The 25,063-nt window shown below is 41.3% G+C and overlaps 1 protein-coding gene across 1 annotated transcript in view; it reads right to left on the bottom strand.

Annotated features, from left to right (window-relative positions):
- The window catches only part of LOC121356827, a 110,995-nt gene extending 88,314 nt beyond the window's left edge, over nucleotides 1-22,681 (bottom strand). Inside the window, exons 1-2 of the mRNA XM_041473643.1 lie at nucleotides 22,629-22,681; nucleotides 21,770-22,191 (exon numbers count right to left, since the gene is read on the bottom strand). Coding sequence (XP_041329577.1) covers nucleotides 21,770-22,191; nucleotides 22,629-22,681 — 475 coding nt within the window. The remainder of the gene's footprint in view (nucleotides 1-21,769; nucleotides 22,192-22,628) is intronic.
- Between the last annotated feature and the right edge of the window lie 2,382 nt (nucleotides 22,682-25,063).

The raw sequence follows: 25,063 nt of genomic DNA on the forward strand, positions 1-25,063 counted from the left end.
AAAAGCATGAAAGGGGCAACAGTTGCAGAGTACCTCCATGGGTTTGAGCTTGATTTGAGCCTCTCGACTGTCAAATGTCAAAACAGGAGTAAAAATTAAGAGACTACAATCTCATACTGTTCTGACACAAACAAAACTCAGCATAGCATTAGATAACATAGAACTTTGACACTTTTCTCATACTTTAAAAAGATCAAGCAGTCACATCATGTCACCAGATGCAGGACAAAAAGCCATGGACAGCCACAGGCATAGTCTTCCTCTGACAACTCGCCCTCATTTAACAGCACAGAGTCCGGGGAAGAAGAAAAGAGTAGAGAGCATTTTAAAAAAAAGCCTCAACTTTACAAAATGGAAACATAATTCACAAAGCAGATAGCTACTTCAAAGCACCAGTCATAAAAGGAAAGGTGCATGGGAGTTTGCAGCTAGTGAGTCCACGTCATCGGCCCGTAAGGCGAGGATGCTGCTCTACCCTGAAGCCAAAGGGCAACTGAGACTGTCCTATCCTGTCACTCTCACCCTGAAACTACCCCACAATTCTTTTTAAGTAATGAGATGGACTGCTAACACTTACACTGGTTAACCTTTGGAATCTTGAACCCACAGCTAAGAAAATTATGTTGGTCATTAGGGTAACAAAAAATATCTCCAAAAAACCCCAACACTTTTCTATATCAAAACAGGTATTTTTCACTGCAGACACCCACATATCCCTAAAGATGTTTATTTTGATGATTTCAACAGGCTAATAAAGTGTTGACGTGGCATTCTTCCTTGTGAAAGTTGACAATATGATGATCCTGCAGAAAATTCTGTGCAAGTTATTTACGAAGACAGGCACCCAAGAAAGTACTAAATCCCAAACATCCAATTTGAACATTCTGAAGGACAGTATGAGGCATCTAAGCAGAAGTTTGTGCAACACACAAAATTAATCAAAATTTTCAAAAGCACTATAAACAGAAGGAACAAATTTTAAAAATAAGTCAAACATCTAAAGAGGTATCTATCTTAATTTTTATTGCAGTACTATAATTTCTACTCCTACATTCACATAGTGTACAAACACTGCATTTAAATGACCAGTTATCACCAGAGAATCAGAAGAATTTGCACTGGAAGAGACCTTCAAAGGCCACCCAGTTCCACCCCTCTGCAATGAGCAAAGGCATTTTCAACTAGATCAGATTGCTCAGACATTCAACCTGACCTTGAATGCTTCCAGAGATGTGGTATCTACTACTGCTCTATGATCATAAAAAGGAGATAAATTTTCAGAAGCATGCTTTCTCAGACCCTGCTGAGAAAATGTTTCATATGATGCAATTCAAGCAGAATATGTTTCAATCTGCTTTACACAAACCAGAGAATTATTTTATTATATTTTCAAGAAAAAGCAGTGTATCAAAAGTCACCATTTGATCACGAACTAAAAAAAAAAATTAACTAAAATATGTGGGATGTGAACAGAGTTTGACAGGTATTCCTAAAATACATTTGACATTATTCTTTTATGTGTTTTATGTTTTTAATGATCCTGATAATCTTTGCTCATTTTACATGCAAATAACCTAACTATGCAAGTTAACTTTTTAATCCAGCAAATTTCAAGTGAATTTCAACACTTTAAGAGTTGTTGGGAACAAACTTTCTTTGTATTGACAATACTTGAGCATTTACACTGCATAGCAATTTAATCAGGATGTTATAATTTGGTTCTGTGTGGGTGTCAACTGACTTGCTTCAAAGTCTGCCTCACATCTACAGAAGTTATTCACAAAGAAGATGCAATTATATTAATCACATGGTCTGACTACAATGTCTGAGGCTTCAGCACATCTCCCTTTGGGAAGTCAGGACCTGCAGCTCCACATATGGAAAGATTTCCCATGAAAGCAGTAAATCTATTTCTTGACTTATTGCACAAACCCAGTTTGTGGGTCCTGTAGCAGCACATAAACAGTTTCCTGTCCAATCTCTCCTATATCCACAAGATCTTAAGCAGGAACAGAAGAAAAGGATTCCTATATTGGCTTTCCCTAACACAAACATTTTAACTAAAAATTACCTTTTTTTCCCTCAAGTCTGCCCTCTTTCATACAGTGCCAGACATCAAAACACAAACTAAAGTTCTAAATCCTAATATTTGAAGGAACTAAACCAGAAACAATATTAAAATGCCAACACAAAGGGCATCTAAATTAACCTATTTTTTTTGTCCATAGCTTGCAAACAGAATGTTTATGAGAAGACTCTTATCTTGATTTACATAACTAGCAAACTGATGGAAAATTCATTACATTCCCCTGTGCAAATTCTTCCATGATTAATTATCCTAATTTAACTACCTTTGCTTTCAGGTCTAGGGTGACACAAAAGATTAAGATAAAATTAAAGGCTTCATACAATTATTTTCCAAGTTCGTTTAAACCTCTAATACAGTAGATTATCCGTAAGAGCCAAGAATTCATCTATCCTTCCAGTTTAAGAGCACTCTTCCCAGTGTTTCCAGTTTAGATATGTAATACCAGGCCAAGCCACTGGTGCTGTGCAGCTGAACACACAGGGCAGTAGCTGCTGAGGAAGAGGACCAGGAAAGCCAGACAAGGCCAAGTGAGAGATTTCACGTTTTACCATCTCCCAATGAACTACAACAAAAATTGACAAGCTTCCATATTGATTTGTTTATTTTGCTGATGGGGATGTATGTTTTCAGGAAAGCAAAACAATTCAGTCCTGAGGCCCATTTTGTTCTATCAATACCATAAGACCTCTTTTGGGTAGAGTGTGGTCACACATGGGTCAGGAGGCTGGGGACATGGCATGGAGCTGGAGAGCAGGAAACGGGAAATGCCAAGGATCCCCAGCCCCAAGCTTGGCCCTACACTGACAGACCCACAAAGAACAGGCTCCTGTGAGGTTCTGTGATGGTGTTCAACATTACACTGGGGAAGGATGATATTGGGGTGCTGGAGCACATCCAGAGGAAGGCAACAAGGCTGGTGAAGGGTCTGGAGCACAAGTCTTGTGAGGAGCTGCTGAGGGAGCTGGGGGTGTTTAGTCTGGAGAAAATAACGCTCATGGGGGACCTTACTGCTGCCTACAACTACTGAGAAGAGTTGTAGCCAGGTGGGGGTCAGTCTCCTCTACCAAGTAACAGGACAAGAGGAAACGGCCTCAACCTGTGTGAAGGAAGGTTTAGATTGGATAATAGAAAAAAATCTTCACCAAAAGAGCTGTCAAGCATTGGAACAGTCTGCCCAAAGAAGCGATGGAGTCACAATACCTCTGTGTAGAGGTGGTGCTCAGGGACATGGTTTAGCATTGGATTTGGAAGTCAGTGTTGGGTTAACGGCTGGACTCAATGACCTTGGAGGTCTTTTCAAAACTACATGACTATGATTCTCAGGTGAACATCTTACCACCCTGATGGAAAGGAAAATGCTCCCATCTATGTTTGAGAGCAACAGTGCTCCCCCAGCGAGGAAGCTTTCTAGCCATGCAGGATAATTTTTGAGGAATAAAGCTTTAAGTTATTAATAAGAATGAAATCTCTTGACCTAGATTTTCTCCAGCTTAAAAAAAAAGCATATACACACACACATAACACAGCCTTCCTCTACAAACACAAACATATTACACTCATCATACAGCACAGCACTTCAAATACTTCACAGTGAAAACAAGAAAAGGCTTTTTGTGCTTCTCCCAAACCCAGCTTTGTCTTAAGAACATGAATACAGATGATGTTTGATTAAAACAGAAACCTGAACCCGAAGTAGCATGTACTTACTTTTCAAAAGCATTTTACAATTTGATTTTCTTCTTGCCTGCTGTGATAATTGATGAAAACTACACAAGGATTAAAACGAGCACAGGTGCGTGTCTACATAGTTCAAAGGAATTTGATCTCAAATGAAAATAATAATAAATATATAAAAAAGCTTGAGTATTTTTAGGAGTGGATTTAACATAGCCTAACCAAATAAGCCTAGATTAAAAGTAGGATTTTACAGTCCAGATTTTATGTTATTGAAATTTAAAATGTGTATTTCATAATGTATCAGAAACTTTTGTGAGCAGTACCTGATTTACTTGCATTTACAGCCCTCCATATCATAAGTGTCAGAGCAGATCCAGAGAAAAAATAAAGGCACTACAAACAGTAAAGAGCACTAAAATACAGTACAAGAGCATGTGTTACAAAAGACATTTGGCACTAAATCAACCTTATTTTTAAATTTGTGAGAGGTAAAAGGAAAGTCTACGAGCTGAGAATATCTTTCTGCCAATACACAAATCAGCACAAAACCCATGCTTATTTTCTTTGCCAAATTTATCCTGCTACAGCTGAATCACAACTTCCTTGCACCCATGAGGTCAGGAACCATTTGAAAAGAAATGCACGATACAGCTAATCTTTGTGTCAGCTCATCTACCTAATGCAAAAAGCCTGATTTTCCCCATTTTTCGGTCCCAGCTTCCTCCAGCAAAGCTAACTAGCATGTTGCTAATCCCAAATTTGTAGCACTACTTTGTTAAACAGATTTAAAAGACAAATGTACACAAATCACACAGGATAAAGAATTTATTCTGTGGTCAAGGCTTACTGCTGAGCCTCTATTAAGAATTGAAAAAAAAAACCAACAAATCAACAGCACTCAATTGTATAGAAAACATATTTATTTGTCTCAAAGGAAGACTCTACACTTATATAGACATTTTTACATAACAGCTGCTTTCTTGCCTAAACTATCTAAAACACTGTTCCTACAATAACATGTATTCAATCTTCTTTCTGAAGCAGAATCCAATATATTTTTAGGCCTCTGAAAAAAAATAACAGCAGGAGATTACAAATATATGGATCAGAGATGTAAAAATTCCCTATCCTCCCTTCCCTCCCCACGCAGGGGGGCAAGCTCCTGACGCCATCGTATGGGACACAAGAGCTAATCAGCACTTCCTCCCAACAGGCTTAATTTTTACTTAAGCACCTTTTTGAGTCGTGAGAATGAGGGAACACAGGCAATCATTGCACAGAAACACATCAGTGAAATTGTCAACATCTGAAATTTTCCCCAGTGGCCCTCCTGGCAACTTTATTTACCTCCATACACTTTCCTGTACACCTTTGCCACGGATTTATACTTCTGTAGCACCCAAATATAAATTAACTCCATGTCAAACACCTTATTGACTTAGTGGTTTTGAAACCCCTGAAATTTTGACTTTAGATTTTCACACAACCCTCAGAGGACTCACCAGGGCACCAAGCCCAGTTTTGCAATAGACCGGTAAAGAAACAAATTAAGACATGAAAACCTAGGAAAAAAAATTAACCCACCACAAACACATACTTCTAGTATGTTTTCTTTAATCAAAAACCCATCCTATGCCATTACTACACAATTCAAAAATATTTCTTTTAAATCTGTTATAACAGCAAGAAACTAATTTTCCTGTTGCTCAAGCCATCTTGTAGGCTTGCTGTTGATTTAACTAATAAAGACAAATGATTTAAATAGCTCCCTAAATGCAAAACTTTCAAGGATAAACAAAAGACTGCATAACAAGAAAACAGTCTTTTACCAACTTCTTGTCAATTAAACATATTGCTAAACAAATTTAGTTGCAAGATCTCGTCCTGGCCAATATTAAATCTTAGATGCAGTTCAATTTCTGCACATCATATTTAAAACTGCAAAGATCATAAAACTACAAAAAGCAAGGCCACTAAAAAAACTGAACAATTATTTTTCACATTTCACAAAATTCTGCAGGTCAGGTCAAGCCCTGAAGAAGACAAACACTGCTTTGTTTTTTTGTTTTTTGGTTTTTTTTTAATTATGGCATATAATTCTGTACATAAGAAACCATATATATTTACTATAGAGTTTGAAAGTAACAAAGAGGGGACTAAGGCATGCATTGAAAAACACTTAAGCCTTCAAATCCAAAATAATTTAGGCACTTTAAAGCAACCTAAATATAAAATTGCTGTCATTTTGTTTTAATTAACACATAACCAATTTGTTTTCTGCATGAATTTGCATAGCACATGGCTAATTACTACCTTGTGAAGAGTCTGAGTGGGGGGAAGGCATAAATCTTTACACAGTTCATCAACAATAAAAACCAAAATACCACAGTGAGAGCCTTTTTTTTTTTTTTTTGTGACAGCAAGTATAAATAAAAACATGCTTTTTAACACATAGGCAACTAAACAGGAATAAGGCTGTAAAGAGAATCAGTGCAGGAAACCCAGGATTAAGGCTGAAACTTTATTCTAATCCTGTTCACAGAAGTAGCGGTCACCAGGCAGCATGTGGTCTGGGCATGCACCTGCAATACACAGGCAGGATTTAAAAGTACTTACAAAGAGATCAAGTTTTCTCTGCGAAAAGTTTCTCTTTGGCTTAGGAAGTGGAGTATCTGCCTTCTCTAAAAAACAAACAATAACCACACACATCAGTTTGTCAGTGATTTTGCCAGAATGATACCCTGGATGTGACACATGCACAATCCATCATTCCTGGGGATTGACTTGACAGTAGGAAAAAGCTCAAGAGAAGTCAAAAAAAAAACCCAAAACAAAAATCCCCTTGCTGTGAACATATTAAGCAATTCAAACTAACAGCCATACCACACTACTACTCCGTGAACTTTGCATCACCTTTATGTAAATTCCTATATTAACTGATGAAGTCTACCCACTTGGTAAAGGTCTCAACAAACTGAGGAGCAGAGGAAGAATCCTTCAAACACAGTGGAATTCCCCTTACAACTAAATAAAATTATCATTTATCTGGTGCTGCAAAATGACTAGTAGAAGAACAAGGCTAATCTTTAAATATCATCTCCTTTTGCCTCCCACAACCTTTTCTGATACTTCTGTACTACCACATTAGGTGCTGCAGGAGGAACCTTCCAGCTGGGCTTGGCACCTCAGGAATTCCAGCTGTCTCTATCTGGGAGCTCTTCTGCTACACCTGGGAGCTAAATGAGCACTCTCAGGTCCACAGATTCATTTTGTATCATGGAAAGATTGGGTCATTACTAAAAAGTGCATGGGGAGAGGTTTCTAAATCCTGTGATTATAAGTTTAGCATACACTTATAGTTTAGAGTACAATAAAAAGAGAGCCGGAGACAAATATACTTTCCAGTGCAGCAGCTTTGGGAAGCATCGGTTTGCCTCTGAGATTGAAACTACTTTCAGTCCTACTTAGCTTTCAGTCCTAAGTAATTTTGTTACAAAAGTTGAAATACTAACAGAGCAAGAGACATTTTGCTTACATTTGATGCTGTTTTCTCTTAAAGTGGAGGAGAACTGAATTTGGTGAACTATACCCATAAACTGGGTTCAACTCCTACCCCATTATTAGCCAAATACTAACAATAATAAACTACAATTCAACACTGTGAAGTGGAAATTCTTGGAGGCTACTTTCTGACCCTTTCCCACAAGCTGATTGCCATCAGGAGTGGTTTCATACCACTTCATACTCTACCACTAGGCTCTTCTATTGCCTGAAGAGTCAGCTGCAGTCCAGCAACAGGTATCATCACACCGCAAGGGACAACTCACTTACTCCCGTACACCATATGGATGCTTGTTCATTTGAAATCAAGCTACAGGATCCCATCACTAAGTAAACAAAGAATTTTATGGCATTCATTATTATTTTAAAGCTCTCAGACATCAGCTGCCATATCTGACTATGAAGAAACTGTCAGAGGCAAGCTAACAAGCTCCTAAACACTGGAAGTCGCTGAGCCGATACTAAAAGATACTTGGAGAAATAAAATAGCAGTTTCAAACTGTAAACAGTCATGTTTACGTAATTAAGATATGCAAATAAGGATAAACAAAAAGGAAGAGGAAAAAAATCTTGAAAAGCTCTGACTGTATCTGCAACTATTTTCCTACTTACAAAGCCACAGCCTTGACTGACAATCAAGTACTAATACTAATTGTTATTTAAAAGTTCATGGTAATTATATAACTTATCCTTTTAAACAGTTTACTGTATTAAATACTAAACAGCTTTATCCAGCATAAAATCAAGCCAAGATACTACAGAGCCCCTTCACTGCAATTCTCAGTCTTTCTTTTGAAAAGCAAACTCATTATGTTCTATAAAGAGAATAAAGTCTCTAAAAGAAGACTAAATTCTTTCTCAAAGGCAGGCTCTGAAGTGATTGCATAAAAAGAGATTTTATTCTTGGCTCCAAATATGAACATTTGGGAATCACTACTTTTGAGAAAGGACTCACCCACTTAAAGGCAGAAGAATTTATTTTGAAAAGTGGTGTGAAATTTCAGGGGAAAAAAAAAAAAAACACATGTATTTTGCACTTCCCAGCTTTTGGTATTTTTCCAGTTAAGACAAAAATCTCAAAACAACCTCTTCCCCATATAACTGTTTTCTCATAGATGCTGCCAAGCTATCTTATACCACCAGCAAGAACTTCTACAAGAAAGTAACTATTTCCAGACAATCCAACTAAGAGGACTGATAGGAAGATAAGAGTATTTCAGATATTTTAGGAGAGAACCTGGAAGAGGGACCTGGGGAATACATTTCACTGGGTGCCCACCTCAGTCGGCCTTGTCACCAGTCTATTCAGCATCCTTCAGAAGATGTGGGGAAGCAACACTGTAGCTCAGAATTCATGGACAACCTCTCAAAGCACAGGGCAGGGCAAGAGTTTGAGCCCAGCCCTCTTGCTAAGGACTATGTTCCTACCATAGCTAACAGTCCTCAGAGGGGCAATGCTTTCCTTTGGATGCAGATCATGTACTGGAACTGCTTCCCCAGATTCAGTCCAAACCAGCTGCAGAAAGGGAAAGCTCATCTAGAAGATTAGATCAGGTCCCTACAGAAAAATTTAAGACTTTTAAACAAAGAATATTATTTGTGTGCGGACACATGTGGACACCATAATGTTACAGAAAGAATACCGAGGGATTGAGAGGAGGAGTCAGTCTCCTGTCTCCAAGATGACTCAAGATCACCTGCAGACATCCACAAAACGTTTCTTTACTGTTGAGGAACGTTGCGGATCCCACAGCTAACGGCACAAATCAGAAACCAACTCCTTTTCCCCATCTCATGCATGCATGCTTTCCTGGAAATGTTTTTGGTTTTTTTTGTGTTTTTTTGTGGGGTTTTTTTTTCTCTTTTTTTTTTTTTGGTTTTTTTTTTTTGTATTCTCATACTGTCTAATGTGAAGGATTTGTTATTTCTCTCTATGTAAGATGCAAAATCTCAGCTATGACCTGCAAGTGCTCTGTAAGGCTGAATTCCTGGCACAGCATCCAAGGAATCATCTGTCATTCTCCTGTTAAGTGCCTGTCACAGAACTAGAGACACCAAAGGATTCAGGAGGGATGGCCAGGTAGATTCCATGGTCCAACCCAGAGGCTAGCCATGTCCTAATCCAGAGGAGAGACAGCGCAGGCCATGTCCCATGGGCTCCTGCAGGAAGCCTGAACTTGGGGCACAGCAGGGAGGCTCTGTGCTTTCCAGGAGCTGCCTCTTCCCAAGATGATTGGGAAGCACAGCTGCAAGGTGCACCCTGCTGCCAGGACAAGCCCAGCACGTGCATCCTGCCTTCAAGATGGAACAGAGGACTGAGGAATGACTGCCCCAGCAGGCCCTCGGCCTCTGCCTGACTGCAGATGTGTCTCCATGAGCTGCCTTTACAGCAGGAATAGGAAAAAATGGCATCAGATGGTGGCTATTTTGATAACTGCCCTCCTATCACAAGTATCAGTCTCTAGCTAGAATTACTGTACCATGCACCAGCTCATCTTTTCTTTCCCCTTTTTTATTTAAATACCCACACCCTGGAATGTACATAGGAGTAAATTAAGGCACTTGTATTATATAGGTCAAATCCTGGCCTGTTCATCTACATACATTGGCATACAGGTAAAAGTACTACAGTCATCAAAAATGAAGCATTAATGGTTAGCTCAAATGCACATCCTAGGCACTGTTAGAAGGGAAAAAAAAAAAATAACTAAAAAAAATTAAGACAACAGAAAAGTAACAACAAAGACAGTAAGGCGGTACTTCATTTGAATCTTTTTCCCGATAAAGTTTTCCCTTGTGAACACTTAGATGTATTTTATGAGTAGACAACATAATGAACCAGACATCTTAATTTTATTTCACTTTACATTTTGTTCATGGTCAGGCTGAAGACCAAATATATAAATCAAGATAACTCTGATCTGTCTTGAAATGTGCTTTTAAATCATCTGAAAACTATGTACATGATTTCCATGTAGAATACATCTCTTTTCATCAGAACATATCCCCTTTCTTCCCAAGTCAGAAAAGAATTGGTTAAAACAAAACCATCATGTAATTCAGAACACGTAAGCCGGTATGTTCTGTGATTTCCCATCAAGGAAAGTTCTCCTATACTTTAAGCTCCCAAAGTCTGTGAATTTATGATCAGCGATATCACAATATTTAAAAAAAAAAAAAGAGAAACTGGGCAAGAAGCCAATGGCACACTTCTTTCACTGTCAGAAGCCTTAAGACGTAAAAGGCGCAGAAGCCACAATTAATTCGGCCATACTCTAGCTCTGTAAATCCCCCCTCCATATCCAAGCTCTGCCTCTTCTTTACCTTTGGAGAACACTTACTATAGCTGCCAGTGAAACTTGTAGGGGAATGACCACAGAGTTTCTGACATTCTCATTTACACTTTTATTAACTGCCATGTCAATGAGTTAGTTGATCATGTAAAAAAATTGTAAGAGCTGTTCAACGTGGTGAACAAGATATACCTCACCTCAGCTCTGTTTATCTTGTTGTCAGAGACCGCAATCTTTGGGATTATGAAAAAGTGAGTTCTGATATTGACTTGAGAAAAATCCCAGCCTAGGAAAAATCTCTGCATTTCTGTGTAACTCTGCAAAACAACTTCAAAGAAAGAAAGAAAAAAAGAATTTGTGCCCATGTGACTGCTCTACAGAAGAACAGGAGGCCATTATCTCCACCCCAACACATCAGTTAGTCTAATAACACTTAAAGTGATTTTTTAGGAGTTTGATATTCTATATATTGCCTATTAAGAAGAGAAAGGCATTAAGGAAACAATAGGAAATGCACAGTTGCAACTCCAGAACTATAATGCAAAAAGGACTACATGGAGGACTGTTTTATTGCTTCTATCAGCTCAGGATATTATGGTACTAAATTACACTTCATTGAAGCCAGACTTCATGGGGATGGTCAGCACTCTTCTGCCTGGTTCAATGTCAAGTACAGCTGACATAATTTTCAAATATAAAAACATGACTTTCAGAATTTGCACTAAGCTGAATGAAGTATTCCATGAAAGCAAATCACACTGATTAAGGAACAGGTTTTTTTGCTTCTCATTAGAAGTTCAGCTTTAAATTAGTAAAAGTTGAAGACATGGGAAAGACGTAGGAGAAAGACTGAAACCTCACAGCAGGCAACTTCACATTAGACAGTGTCCCAACTAGCATAATACAAGCTGCCTCCTTCCTTCATGTCCAACTCAACCAGCAATTCCTTCAGGCTTGAACCTGTAGCAGCATGTGACAGCCTCTGGCCTACAGAGCTGCAGTACTAACCACATCCACTGCAAGGGCTTTTTGGATAGCAGTCTCTGTCCTTCCAGTCTGCACCTTGTTGCCCAGCTCAGCTGCAGCACCTACAGGGAGCAGCATTTTCAGGGAAACTGTTCTGGGCACACAGCAAACTGAAACAAAGGGTACTGCAAGAGTGAGCATGGGTCTGTTGGGTGGGCACCTCTTCTACTCAGCATCTGTGCTGATCCCCTCTGAGCAAAATATACAATACCATCAGTAAAGCAAGCCTTACTGTCACTAGTAGCATTTGATTAGCCTTAGCAAATCTACCACAACAGCACAGGAGGCAAATACTCCTCTCTGCTCCCTGGCTCAGTAGCACAGCCCACACAATCTAGTAATGTATACGTAGGAGGTGGAGTGTGAGGATCTGATTTCATACTGGGGCAAGGCACCTTGTAAAAAAATCTTTTCAGCAACAGTCACCCAGAAGTAATATGGAAATCAAATTAGTTGATTGCAACAATCTAAACAGCATCATTTGATATGTTCATAGATGTTCTTGGATAATGAAAGTTTAGAAGGAGAAATCCTATATTTTATTAAATTCAGCATAGCTGGGGGACAGGGCCTCTCCCTACAGCTTTAGCCTACTGCATTTTAGGGCAAGTAATGAAAACATTAATGCAGCTTAGCCAGCAAAGCACAAGTTAATTCAGCTTCTATCTCTCCAAAGCCTATAATTCTCTGGTCTAGTCTTCATGAGGAGCACTTTAGAATGTTTCAGATATAAGATGAACATCCATATAATCATCTCTGCACATGCCTGTTTATGAGAGGTATGGATGCTACTCCAGAAGGCACTGCAGAGCACACAGTTCTCTTCCCAGGCACTGGAAGCACAAGCAGGTGTACCTGCAAGGTTAGGATACAAAAAGTAAGCCCAGGAAATGGCATGCAGGTTTCACCAGGACACTATGGATAAGCCGGTCATGAGGACACAGCTGTTTCACAGCTGCACACACATGGAAGCCCAGCATGAGCGATAAAGTTGACACAGCATGGGCTTTGGGGACAGAAGGGGCACAGTAGGAATGCAGGACACCAGCAGAGGGAATGTCAAGCAAAATTCAAGAGCTGCTTAAGATGCAAGGTGCCACTGGAACCCAGGGAAGCCTAATACTCCTAATTCTCCATATAATGCTTACAAAGGGGTCCTCTAGGACAGTCCTGTACCAATTCTTTCAGCCCAGTGTCTGATTTCTCACTCTTCAGCAGATAAACCCTTACCTCCTGGTGTTAAGGGAGGCCTCCTAATTTTTTCATTCATCTTCAGCATTTACTCAGAAAATTCTTCTTCATCCTTGATCCCTCCAGCCTGCATAATAACACGGGTGATCAAGAACAGTAGGCCACTGACTCAATTTTGCATTTTTATTACATTTGGGAAAAAGTCTGCTGCAATAATCTTGTTCTAGCTCATAAGCACCTCTGTTCTTTAGTATATATTCTGGAAAAAGCCCATGTAGGCAAACTAGCAGGGTGATATTTCACAGAATTCTTTGTCTTCCTGGTCCAATCTCTCATTTAACTCATGTTTGCTGCCAGTTTCCAGGTTCCTAGGTCAGGAGACAGTGTTTCACGCAACTGCCTAGTCTGCCAGGATGGATGGCTTCATAGCTGGGGCCACAGCATCAGAACAGCATGAAGGTGTACAACCAAGAGACTTCTAGGAATAAATAGTATCAAAAAATAAAATCAGAAAGGCCAAAGAACAATCGATGGTCCCACCTCTCAGAACTACAAAATACCCATTTAAAATTCCACTCCCCAATGCAAAGAAGCTCCCAGAAGGGTGTGCAGCAAATTATTGCCCTGAACACTACCAATTTTACATTTGCCAAGTGAAAACCATTTGTCTATTTGTGTGCATTTCTGCAATTGCACTTTTCATTCATTAAGATGAGAAATTGCTTTTTTAATGCAATCTGCTACTATTCAGATAGCAAAACAAAGTAATGTCTGGAAGCAGGCTTGCTGTTTTTGGCTTTAGAAGGGTGGGGGGGTTTTTCCCCTCTCTTCCTGTGAGAGGAAAGCTTTTCCCAAAGGAATCAAGCAATTTCATAAAACAAATGTAAAAACAAAGACACTTTTGTTTAAGGACTGAAGCGTTTGTTTTGGTTTAAGGGAGATTGAGAGGGAAGGAAGAGAGAAATGATACTGATCATCTTTCAATTAAACGGGGGGGGGGGAAAAGTTCTCAGTCCTAAAAGAAATTTGTGTGATAGCACAAACTTGCTATAATCAACAGGTCATCAGAAAAAAAATCAAAACTTATTTTTAAAATAAATTAATTTTAGTCACAAGTGAACACCTCAAATTACTACAGCAAAGATCAGAGGAAAACAACATTTCTCTTCAAATAAAGAGAACATTGTGCGCTCCTATATGGTGTGTTTCACTGGAGTCAGTGTCTCTTTTTCCTCACAGTCTATCAAACAGAAAGAAAGGGGCACGAGGGGGAAAGATCTGAAATCTGTGGTTTTAAATACACAAAGATTTGGGTGATTCACTTCAGCTAGAAGTTCTGAAGCTCAACCTAATAAGCATCATTTCATTTGCAGGGAATAGGACCCAATATTACAACAGGAGTAAACCCCAAACTTGCACAGCAAGCAGTGCAAGATGGAGACAGCACAGCAGCAATAAATAAAGACAAAATTAACTAGAACACCTGAAACCCTTCAGTAAAGCATGTATGGAGGCCTTGCAGGAAATCTGAATAAGCGGGCATTCCCATCTGCAGTGCTCCCCAAGCCTTTGTACAAACATGCTGCAAAAATCACACACTATGGAACTGCAATTCTAGTTTCTGATTAGCAGATACTGATTAATAAAATTAACTGATTTATCAGTAAGTCCCCACATATTGTATCAAGTTTTACTATGTAGAGAGAGAATCACAAGTGATCTTCAGAGACAAAATAACACCTATCCAAATGGAGCAAAAGCAAACCATGAAGCTCCATTCACACTGCCTACCATTTAAATTCATTCAGGATTGACACTCACTGCAATTATCATTGAACACCCAAACTAACACACTGGGACAACCCAACAGTAATAAAATTCAGCAATACTGCAGCTCAAAAAGGTAAAACTACACAGATAATAAAAATCTTAATATTAAATGCAATTAAATATAACATGCACATGGAATGTATCATGTTAATTACTTGTACTTACATGAGCAATTTACAAATGTTAGTAATAAATATGACTTTTTCAAAATATAATCTTGAAATATGTGGCTGCATGTGACAAAAGTGACAAACGGTTCTTAAGTAAGATTTAAAAAATGGTCTAAACCCACTGGAGTTAGACAGGAAGACAAATAACAGATTGACAAACATATCATAGCAACCTTAAGTTTTATACATATGAAATAAAGTACAAATAAAATTAATATTATCATCATCACCATCATCTCAAAAGTGTTCTACCCAAGCATTACTCAAATTATTATTCTCCATCCTAATTTAAACTGCATATATCTATATATGCACATGCATACATGAGAAACAGTTTCCTTGTGGTTGCCTGACCTCCCAAGTAGTAGCATGCACAGATTAACTTGTCAAATAGAGAGAGACAACATACAAAGGTCATTACAAATCCAAAGGTCTGGGTCCACTCATGAATTTGGGTAGTTACTTAAAACAGACTTGTCTGGTACTGTGGAGAGGCACTAGAGGGAGAAGACAACTCAGACAATGCTTGACTCAATTATTATCTTCCCTGTCCAGTAAAGTCTTAAAACATTCCCTTCCATTTCTTAATGCAGACTTTTCCAAGACGTCAAATTGTAACAGGAAATTATTTGAGTGTTTTTTGTTTTTAAAGAATACAGCAAAGCATCAAGAGACAAGTGCTCTGCTCTTTGATTTGCTAAAGACGCTTTGAATTTAGGTTGAATCTCTCCCTTGTAAACATGAAATAACTTATCCACCACATCCATTATTGTTTGGGACTTGAAGGATGTCAAGTGAAAGAAGTTACAATGCCCACCACAACCCTAGTCCCATCTTTTTAAACAATAGACCCAACATTTGTATAATAGGGCAATAGCAGTAAATGAAAAATAACAGTAATCAAACAGTCTATTAATGCATGCTAAAAGCTACCAGGACAATACATTCAATTTTCCCTGGGATTGTTTAATTATTCTTCTGATGGCTCAACACAATCTTTTCACAATTACTTCCGACAGGGCATGCTGACATATTGAGTTCATTACATAGCTCCTCTTTAAAGCAGAAAATACACAGGCATTTAGAGCAAACACCTAAAATTCAATAGTTCAGATTTTTAATAAACTACACTGGAAGGGACTTTGCAACTGGATTATTTCTAAGGAAGTAAGACACCTGCCTTATAAATTCAAAACAAACAGTCATAAAGCAATATCAAGATATTCATCTTGTTTTGATGTACAAACACATTTAAAGCACCTTATTTTTTCAATGGTTCTTCTCAGAATACATTCACACAGGTGACAAATTGTTTTTTTCTTTTTCAAGTCATCTCAAAACTTGCAGAAGTTTCACTGGGCATACCCAGACCATCCACAGGACAGCTTATAAACCAAGAGAGACTGACGCTATGGCAAAGATCACACAAAGTAAACACGGCATAGCCTTCAAACCCATGTGCCATCTTTACACTCTCACTGGGGCACACGTCCCTTCACTGTGAGCTAGTCAAGTCTTCAACACTGTCACTAGAGGAAGTGTGTCTCAAATGGCACACCTCATACCCCAATTTCTTCCCAGTGGTCAGGCTGCATTGGCCTTTGCATAGCTCAGCACCAACATCTGGGTCAGGTGCTGCAAAACGAAGCCACAGACAAGCCCAGGTCTCCACAGCTCAGAGACCCCACCATGGTTTTTCAGCAGCTCTGCACTTCATCTACCCCACAAGGCTCTTCCCAGGTCTCTCCCAGGCAGCCTCCTACTCCCAGGAGCACAGTCCCCAACAACAGGATGCAGCCAGTGCCATGAAACAGTCATAAGAACAGAGAGTATGAAATCAGGCAGAGGATAAACACAGGCACTCATTCGACAGGAGAACCCTTTTATTTATTTATGGGTACAAGTCAGCCAACCTGACCTCCAGCCTGCATGTCCATTTATGCATTTTCTGTCCCACACATATTAATTTGTGGTTATCTTAAATATTTTATGAGTTAAGCTTCATTCCACTCCATTATGCACTAAAAAGAGAACAAAATAGCTACTAATGTCATAGATAAGTGTTTTTACTTGTTATAAATTCCATCCACCATCATGTGACTAGACAACACATGCTCCCCAAAAATAAGTGCTTCTGCTCATCACACCTCCTTTACTGAAGTGACTTCTATTTCTGTTGATTAACTCTGAACACCAAAGCATAAAATATGGCAATTTCAGTTACCTGAACTGCTCCATTCCTGAACAGTCACATGCAAACTTCGATACTTAGCTGGAACTCAGGATACATAAAGCTAGGAAGGCATCCAAAATCTGACAGTAAGGAAACTCCTTTCAAATTCCCCACATGCATTATTCCTGTATTCATCCATCAAATTACCCTTCTGTACATCAAGTGTTTAACCCAAAATCACAGACGAATCTTCAGTTAATGACCCTTCCTTTCCTCCAAGAATTTGCCCCAGGGAATTTCTAAGCAGCTGCTATCTCCCATCTCTGCCATTACTAAGACACATAAGCCGGAGTAGTTCAAGTTTTGGTCTCTCATCTAACTCCAGACTGTTCACAGTACATGATCTTTGTAGTTTGGATGCCCATCTACATGTTCCACTAGGATTTAATATTTTCTGTACATAAGTGCCCAGAACTATGTACAGTATTTGACACAAAGTCACCCTAATGCCTTGCCTAATAACTTGTCTATCTTCACTGAAGAGCTCTTCCAGAGCATCACGTTTGCTCCCATTTCATGGTCAGTATCAAATAGGAGTCATCCCCATTTGACTATGACCGTCAGGCCTTTCCCTCCAAACCTGTTTTAAGGGATGACTTGCCAGTTGATAGCAGATGTGTTGTTAATAATCAGACAGTAGATAACTTTGCTTTTAGAGCTATTCAACTTCCTGACATTCCTATTGTTTCAGTCATCACAGACATTCAATTCTTCCTGTGCAATAATCCAACCCACTTAGGTGCTGACTGCATTTCCCAACTTTGCCTCATCAGCAATTTTCCTTCTCACACAGTTATTTCAGCCAGTATGGTGAAGTAAAGAGACCAGTTCCCCACTAATACGGGATGCAGGGCATGAATAATTCCTTTGTTCAGGCAGGCAAACTCATAATTTCTCCTTCAGGAGACACCTTTAGCTAAGCCACACACTTTCAGTTTAGTTATTTTTGGTGTATTACATGGAACTGAAGTCTTCCACTCCTATTGTGTAGGACATTCAGTATTTTACCAGTAATAATATGACTTTAGTCTCCCATGACCTAATTGTGGCAAATACATGAAGCTGTTTATCCTGTTTTCCACTTAGCTTTGTATACTTAATTATTTTTTCCATTCCAAATTTATTCTAAATCCTTAAATTCTATTGTCACCAGAGTGACAAAAGGTGTGAAGATACCCTTCTCCTCTCCTTTTAAAATAAATGGAACTATACATATTTTGCTATCTTGCTATCACAACTGCTACCTTCAGCCTAACCGAAAACACATAATTCTATTTTTTAACCTGGCTCCAGTGCCCTGCCCCAGCTCTTTCAGAGAACAAAAGCAGAGACCCTTAGACTCAGTTTGACTGGGAGCAGACATAAGACATTTATTCCAGTCATTTCCATTTGGCACCCTATCTTTCTCCCATATTCAAATCCTCATGCATATCTAAAACTAAACAACTAAAACAAGAAGTGCTAATTTTAGAGGCATCAAGCATTTTTCATACTGCCTGGTCCTCACAACATCACAGCCAAATTCTCTTCTGCTCTTTTTCCTTTTTTCCCCCTCCCCTTCATCTTAAATTTCTTCATCCTCTAGCTTTTGGCAGTTCACATGCTATCCCTGCAGTTTCTGCTCTCCAACAATCAATTCCCTCCTTTACTTCATTCCTTTTAGATTTTCTGGTAACTTGCAGTATCTTATTCTCACAGCAAGGTCCACAGCCCAACTTGGCAAGCTTTTCTTTCTCCTTAAAATGCAGTTTCCAAGCAGCTATTGTACCTTACACTTAAGACAGTCCAAGCTTTTTTTTTTTTTTTAATTTAAACCTCCAACTCCTACAGGCCTTTAGCTCCATGGACAACACAAACTAGTTCTTCTAACTTCTCAGAATTTGCCCTACTAAAATAAAGCTTCCTTGAAAGAAAAACACTTTGTAGTTGGCATGTACTTACTCTTCAGTTTAATTCAAAATTATTAACTTGTGGCTGATCAGCACATGTGCTTAAGGCCTTATGAAAGGGAGACATAATCTAGCAGCAGAAAACAAGACATACTGTTAGCCAGTGAGAGACCAGAGATGTTCCAGAATTTAAAGATACACCCTCTAGTTCTGGGCAGGCTGTAAACAGAAGCCTTCATTTACTCTGCATTCCACTACAATTAATGGCCAAAATCTACCCTATGATAATTCAGTGTACTGACTTCTAACTTAACTAGTCAGCACTGGGAAACATACTTACAAAAGCACATTTGAGAAACACCTTCCCTTTATACACTAGCACTATCCAAAATGAGCTCTGTAGCTCTGAGCAATCAAAACATATTTCCAAAGTTGCATCCTACAATTTGATTCCGTTCTGCCTCAGTAAATCAACCTCAGACCTCCAGATTTTGAAACAGAAGCATGAACCTTTAGCCGAACACCATCTCCTATCCAGTGGAAGACTGCACCTATATTAAGTGCAGCAACAACTGGATCTTTGGCATGGTCACCACAAGCCTAAGAGGGGCAGACAAGGAGGGTGCAGGTGGCCAACCACTACAACACAACACAGAAAGAGCCTCTTTAGCAAACTGACAGTAAATGATCTCCACAAGAACCTGGAAAACATGTTTTCCCTCTGCTTGTGATACAATTTGCTTAACACGGATGCACTGGCACAAAGGCAGTCCAGGCCTTCTGTGCAGCAGAGTGAACTTGCTGGCACAGGCTATCAGTCCCATCGAGGCAGTAAATCACACTTAGCACCACGCTCCCGGTATGCCTGCACCTACACGGCAGCGCACAGGCACCTGCCTGCTGCCTCCTGAGAGCCAGAGGGGAAACTCGGTACCACAGCACGAAACATCAACTGACATGCTAAGTTACCAACAACCCACACAAACAGGGGCCCTGAGAGGGCACACAGCTCTGCCAGCTCCAACAGCCTGGCAACGGCTGCCCAGCGTCCATGCAGGATTGATGATGGTCCCTGCATCCACCTCCCTTGGTCACCAACACCATCATGTTCATGTCCCTGAGGAGCACCTCCAGGCTGCTGCTGCCTTCTGCTCTCAGGACCAGTGTCATCAGTTTAAGCCAAGCAGCAGGGTGGGTGTTCTGCCATCCTCCAAATGGGGGAGCATGGCACTGGACACCTTGAAAAAGCACATCATTGTTAGCCATGCACGAGGAAACAGCATCCTACCTTTCACTCCAGAAGCGCTTAAAAGTGTTTTATCCTGTTAATTCTAGGTCAGTTGAGCACACGTGTGGTATGGATTACACTGACCCTTTTAGAGCTCTCAACATTTTTAAATAAGTAGGACACTTAACATTAGATGCCCATAAAGCTGCATACCTCCTGTACACCACACACCAAGATGTGCCAGTAGGCTTTAAGGAACAACTAAGGAATAGTTGCTTTATAAAGCATAGCTCTTATAGCACACAAGAACAAATGTGAACTAATTTATAAATGCCAAGTCTGACCCTGTACCACATTAAATCAATACAGGCGTTTTACAAAAAATGCCTGTATTGGATGAACTGAAACGACCTTTGCAAAGCCACCCAACAAATCAGCACCAGATTTACAAACACTACAAGTGTTTAGTACAGTTCAGTACAGCTGAGCGATAAAAGGATCTACATTAAAGATAAAAGTTGTCCTGATGTTTACAAAATGCAAAAACATTGTCATTGCAAGCACAAAGAATATGTTTCATCCTTAAATACCTGAGTATCTAGAGACTTTAAACACGAGGGACAATCAACATGCAAAGGATCATAAAATTCAAGCTTAAAAAGTTAACACTACGATTCACTGGAGATGTTAATTTGCCAGTACCAAGTCTTTGCAAGTTTTAACCTTCTCTGCACTATCAGCGGCCATACGTATTGGACCCTTAGACACAGATAATCCCATTGCTTTCCCCCCTTTTTCAGGCCAGATGCCTGGCCTGAGCGAGGGAAGGAAGACGAGCAGGGAAAAAACCCAACACGTTTAAGTAAATTACCTTTTGGAGCAGCCTCCTTCCCTCGCCCAGCTAAAGTTTTCTTGGGGTCAGATTAGCACTTCGAAAGGAGAGCAGGCGCCGGCAGGCCCCTTGGCAGGCGGTGCTGTGACAGACGCGGGGCAGACCCAGGGGAGGCAGCCATGTGCTCAGCCCCGCATCCCCCCGAAAGGGCATCCCGGGAGGAAGTTCTCACTACGCACCGACTCGGGGAAATAACTCGGAGGAGTCCAACAGCTATCACTTCCAGCGGCTTTCTCCTGGGCCGTATGCTTTCCCCTGCCATTTAGCGAGGCATTTCAGACAAGCCAAACCGCCCTACCCGCTCCGCCGCGAACCCGCTCGCGGGCTGGGGGTCGGAGCCGCCGCGCCGCAGGCGGGGGCGAAGCCGGCTCGGCCGCTGGGGCACCACCCGCGGCACCCACCCCGCGGGGCTGCGCTCCGTCCCCGCCGGGAGCCGCCCGCCCGCCGACCCCCGGCAGCGTGGCTGGGCTGGGCGGCTCCTGCTGCAGCCCCCGGCTGGGGCGAGCCCCCCGCCCGGCCCCGGGGCAGCGCGGCGCCCCAGTCCCGCTGCAGCCCCTTCGCCAGACACCCGCCGGGGCAGGCAGTGCGGGGTCCCGCCCGCCCCCGCTCCCGGGGCCGCCCCAAGCCAGCGGGGGAGCCGCGGGACAGAGCCACTTTCGGCCCCGAGCCGGCACCGCGCCTCGCCCTTACCGTCCTGGGCAGCGCGGCGCGGGAGCCCCCGGAGAGGAGCGAGGCGAAGCCGCGGAGAACAGCGAGGAGCCGGGGCCGAGGGAGCCGCCGCCGCCGCCGCCGCGAGGAGAAGGCGGAGGGGGCGGAGGATCGGCGGCGGAGGGGAGGAGACGGGGGCGGGGAGGGCCCGGGCCGCTGGCAGCCGCCCGCCCGCCGCGCAGCCAGCGCTTCCTCCCGAGCCGCTGCCGTGCCGAACCGGGCCGGGTCGGGCTGGCCGGGCGGGGAGCCCGGGGCGGGCGCTGGGCTCGCCCCTTGCCCGGCCCGCGGAGCACAAAGGGGACCCGCCGCTGCTGCCGCCTTTGTTCGGCCGAGCGGCGCCGGGAGGGGAGGGCGGCGGGCGGCGCGCTGGGCGCTTCTCCCACACGGAGATTGTTCCTCCGGCTCTGGCAGGCGCGGAACAACTTCACCGGAGTTAATTTGGGTCTGTGATGAAAACTCCTCCACCTGTGCCAAACGCCGCTCGGCATCCAGCACTAAAGTCAGCCTACGCGCGGTGCTTCAGCTGCCTGTTTGTGCCTCAGGAGCTGACTGGTGACTCGCGTTAAATTAAGGGTGGGTTTTTTATTGCTCAGGGTAGATGGCATCGCGAAGATTGGTATCTTAGTATTCTGTGCTTGGCAGCAACCAAGAAGCATTGGAAAACGAATTTCAGATATACCTTTGCCCCATTGTCTGTGGTAGGTCACAGATCTTTCAAACGTAGCTACTTATATTGATCTACATGTCCAATTAACATGGACATGTATATCAATATGTACCTACCATATGTAGATCAAAGAGTACCTTTCTCAAAGCTTTTTTTTCTTTCTTTCTTTTTCACCGTATTTTAGTGCTCATCCTATAAATCTCCTTCAAGCTTACTGATTTAGTCATTCCGTTCAGGTACCTGAGGTTAACACATGCAGTCCTGTCACTCCAGTTAAAACAGTAGAAGTGGGAGAATTTCCCCTCATTTGCATCTAACTTAGAAGAAACGGACAGAAATACACTTCTCTGAAGTCTTTCTGAAGGATAGTTAGACTTTAGTCCTTTGCATAGAGGTGGAATGAGCAGTCATTGTATATCCACAAGTGGACTCTTAAGAAGGCAGCAACAAAAGTAGACTACCCTAAGGTTGTTACAACCAGGAGTAAAGTCTAAGCAGCCTCTTTTAAAAGCTCTTTTCACATAATGTTCATTAAGCCCCAGCAGTTAAAAGATCCCACCTGGGAGTTCTCACTATGTAGAGTTCTGCTTCCCAGACTGAGGGGCAGAGTAGCACAGGGCTTTAGACGCTCAGCCAGCTCCTCAGGTTTAGTACTAGGCCATGTTGCATTTTTGTGCTTCAAAGAAGCAGATCATTTATCAGTTCCCTAGCTAATTAGCTAGAAGATTTTCTGCATGGTGCATGGTATGTGAGGAAGGAGGGGAACCCATGGCATGTGAGCTTTTCTGCATTACCCACACAGACCTTCTGCTTCCTGCACGTGTTAGCATAGCTGCATCAGAAAAAGGGAATGAAAAGTATGTGAATTTGAACCTTTACTCCTGTAGCTGTGTTGTGGAGGGAATAATTTTTTGTTTTATCTTAAAATTTAAAAATCATGTGTTTGGGGGTAAAAAGTCTGAAAATGCAAAACAGTGTAGTAAGCATGAAGAAGCCTGCCTAAGACATCAGTCAGCCTTAAATTCAGCCAGTGTGCTAGAGGTGTAAGATACATCCTAGGTGCTGCTGAGATCTGCTTGCTGCATTATGCACTAGGGCCAGAAGCCAACCATCAGCCCTGCAGCGTGTGCTGAATGGAGCCTCTGCCACACAATGGCATAGTCATTTGTCACATGTCCAATCCACAGGCATCCCACCTCTTGTGGCCAACTTTTACAGGATGTGCATTGTGCCCTTCATTCTTTAGGCTGGATGTACGTAGTAAGGGGAGGAGTAAGTAAATGCAACTGTCATGTGAAATTAGATGACCTGTTCTGTCCAGAAAATGTCCCAATTCCTAGTCAAAACAGAGGCTTATTAATATTTTAACTTCAGATCAATATGCAGACATTTGCTAAAGCCTAGGCGTGTATATAGCAGTTCTGTTGTGCCCTTTCTCACAAAACAAGAACTATGGAGTTGTTCCTTACACTACTACCTGGTAAGTTTTTCACACCTAGGAATCAGTTGATGAACAGCTTTATTAAATTATGCCACACTGTGCAGCTGCTGCCTCTGGGAAGAAGTATGGAATAATACAATTAATGCCTCACCTTTTAATATAGCTACTAAAATAGGATCTTTGTTCTCACTGTCAAGACTAGTGCCTCAGACAGATGACCAACCCCTTGAAGCAGTGGTGAGAGGTCCTCCCACTGCAAGGCGAGCTGCAGCCTTGAGCTCATCACGAACACCCATGGACTTTGTCACATGCCAGATCCCTTTAATGAAACCAGCACCCTGGCCCTAAGATGACACTTAACGGTGCATTAAATTATTGTCCTCCTACACAAACCTTTGTATTTTAAAACACTATAACCCTGGATTTATAAATCATATCTAAGACAGGAAACTAATTTTTTAAACATGCATGTACCCAATTAAACTTGTTCAGTAAGGCTGCTAAATAGGAGTAAAAATTGTGCATAAGAAATTGTGTTGTCTGGAACTAAGTCAAGAACCCCTGGAAATGAACATAAAATTATCACATTCCAGACTGATTTCTTCTTTGTGCTTTCCAAATAACAGATTATTAAAAAATGCATTAATCCTCTCAGTCCATAAAAATATTTCACAACTTTCAAAAGGTTTTGAGACAAAAAAAATTAAAACCCTGCCTATTGATCATAACTCTCTTCCTAAATCCATATTCTTGTAAGACCAAAAATAAAGCATGTATTGCTCTAATCAATTAGTTTACTCAAAAACAGCTGACAGCACTTAAAATTGTGTTAATTAATGCAGGTTCTCAGGGTCCAGTTCTAATGCAGACAAGCTGTGTCCACCTTAAACAGAGCCTCGTTATTGTTCACGCTGCTTGAATCTGCCATTAATAGTAAGTCTCCATCTCACAGCTGCTGCTAAACCTAAGGCCCGCTTGCATTCAAAGAGGATTTCAGTTCTAGTTTGGCACAGTATATGCTATTCACAAAAGTCACCTGTAACTGTAAGAATGACTGAGAACAAAGCCACTCATTTTCCACTTGTTAGCTCTAAAATCCCTGCTGTGGAAAGTTTGGGGTTTTGATATGTCTTCCTTGTGTAGACTTATGTGCAATGCTCAAATACAT

The sequence above is a fragment of the Pyrgilauda ruficollis genome, unplaced genomic scaffold (assembly GCF_017590135.1).
Source record: "Pyrgilauda ruficollis isolate IOZ18807 unplaced genomic scaffold, ASM1759013v1 scaffold30, whole genome shotgun sequence".
NCBI lineage: Eukaryota > Metazoa > Chordata > Aves > Passeriformes > Passeridae > Pyrgilauda > Pyrgilauda ruficollis.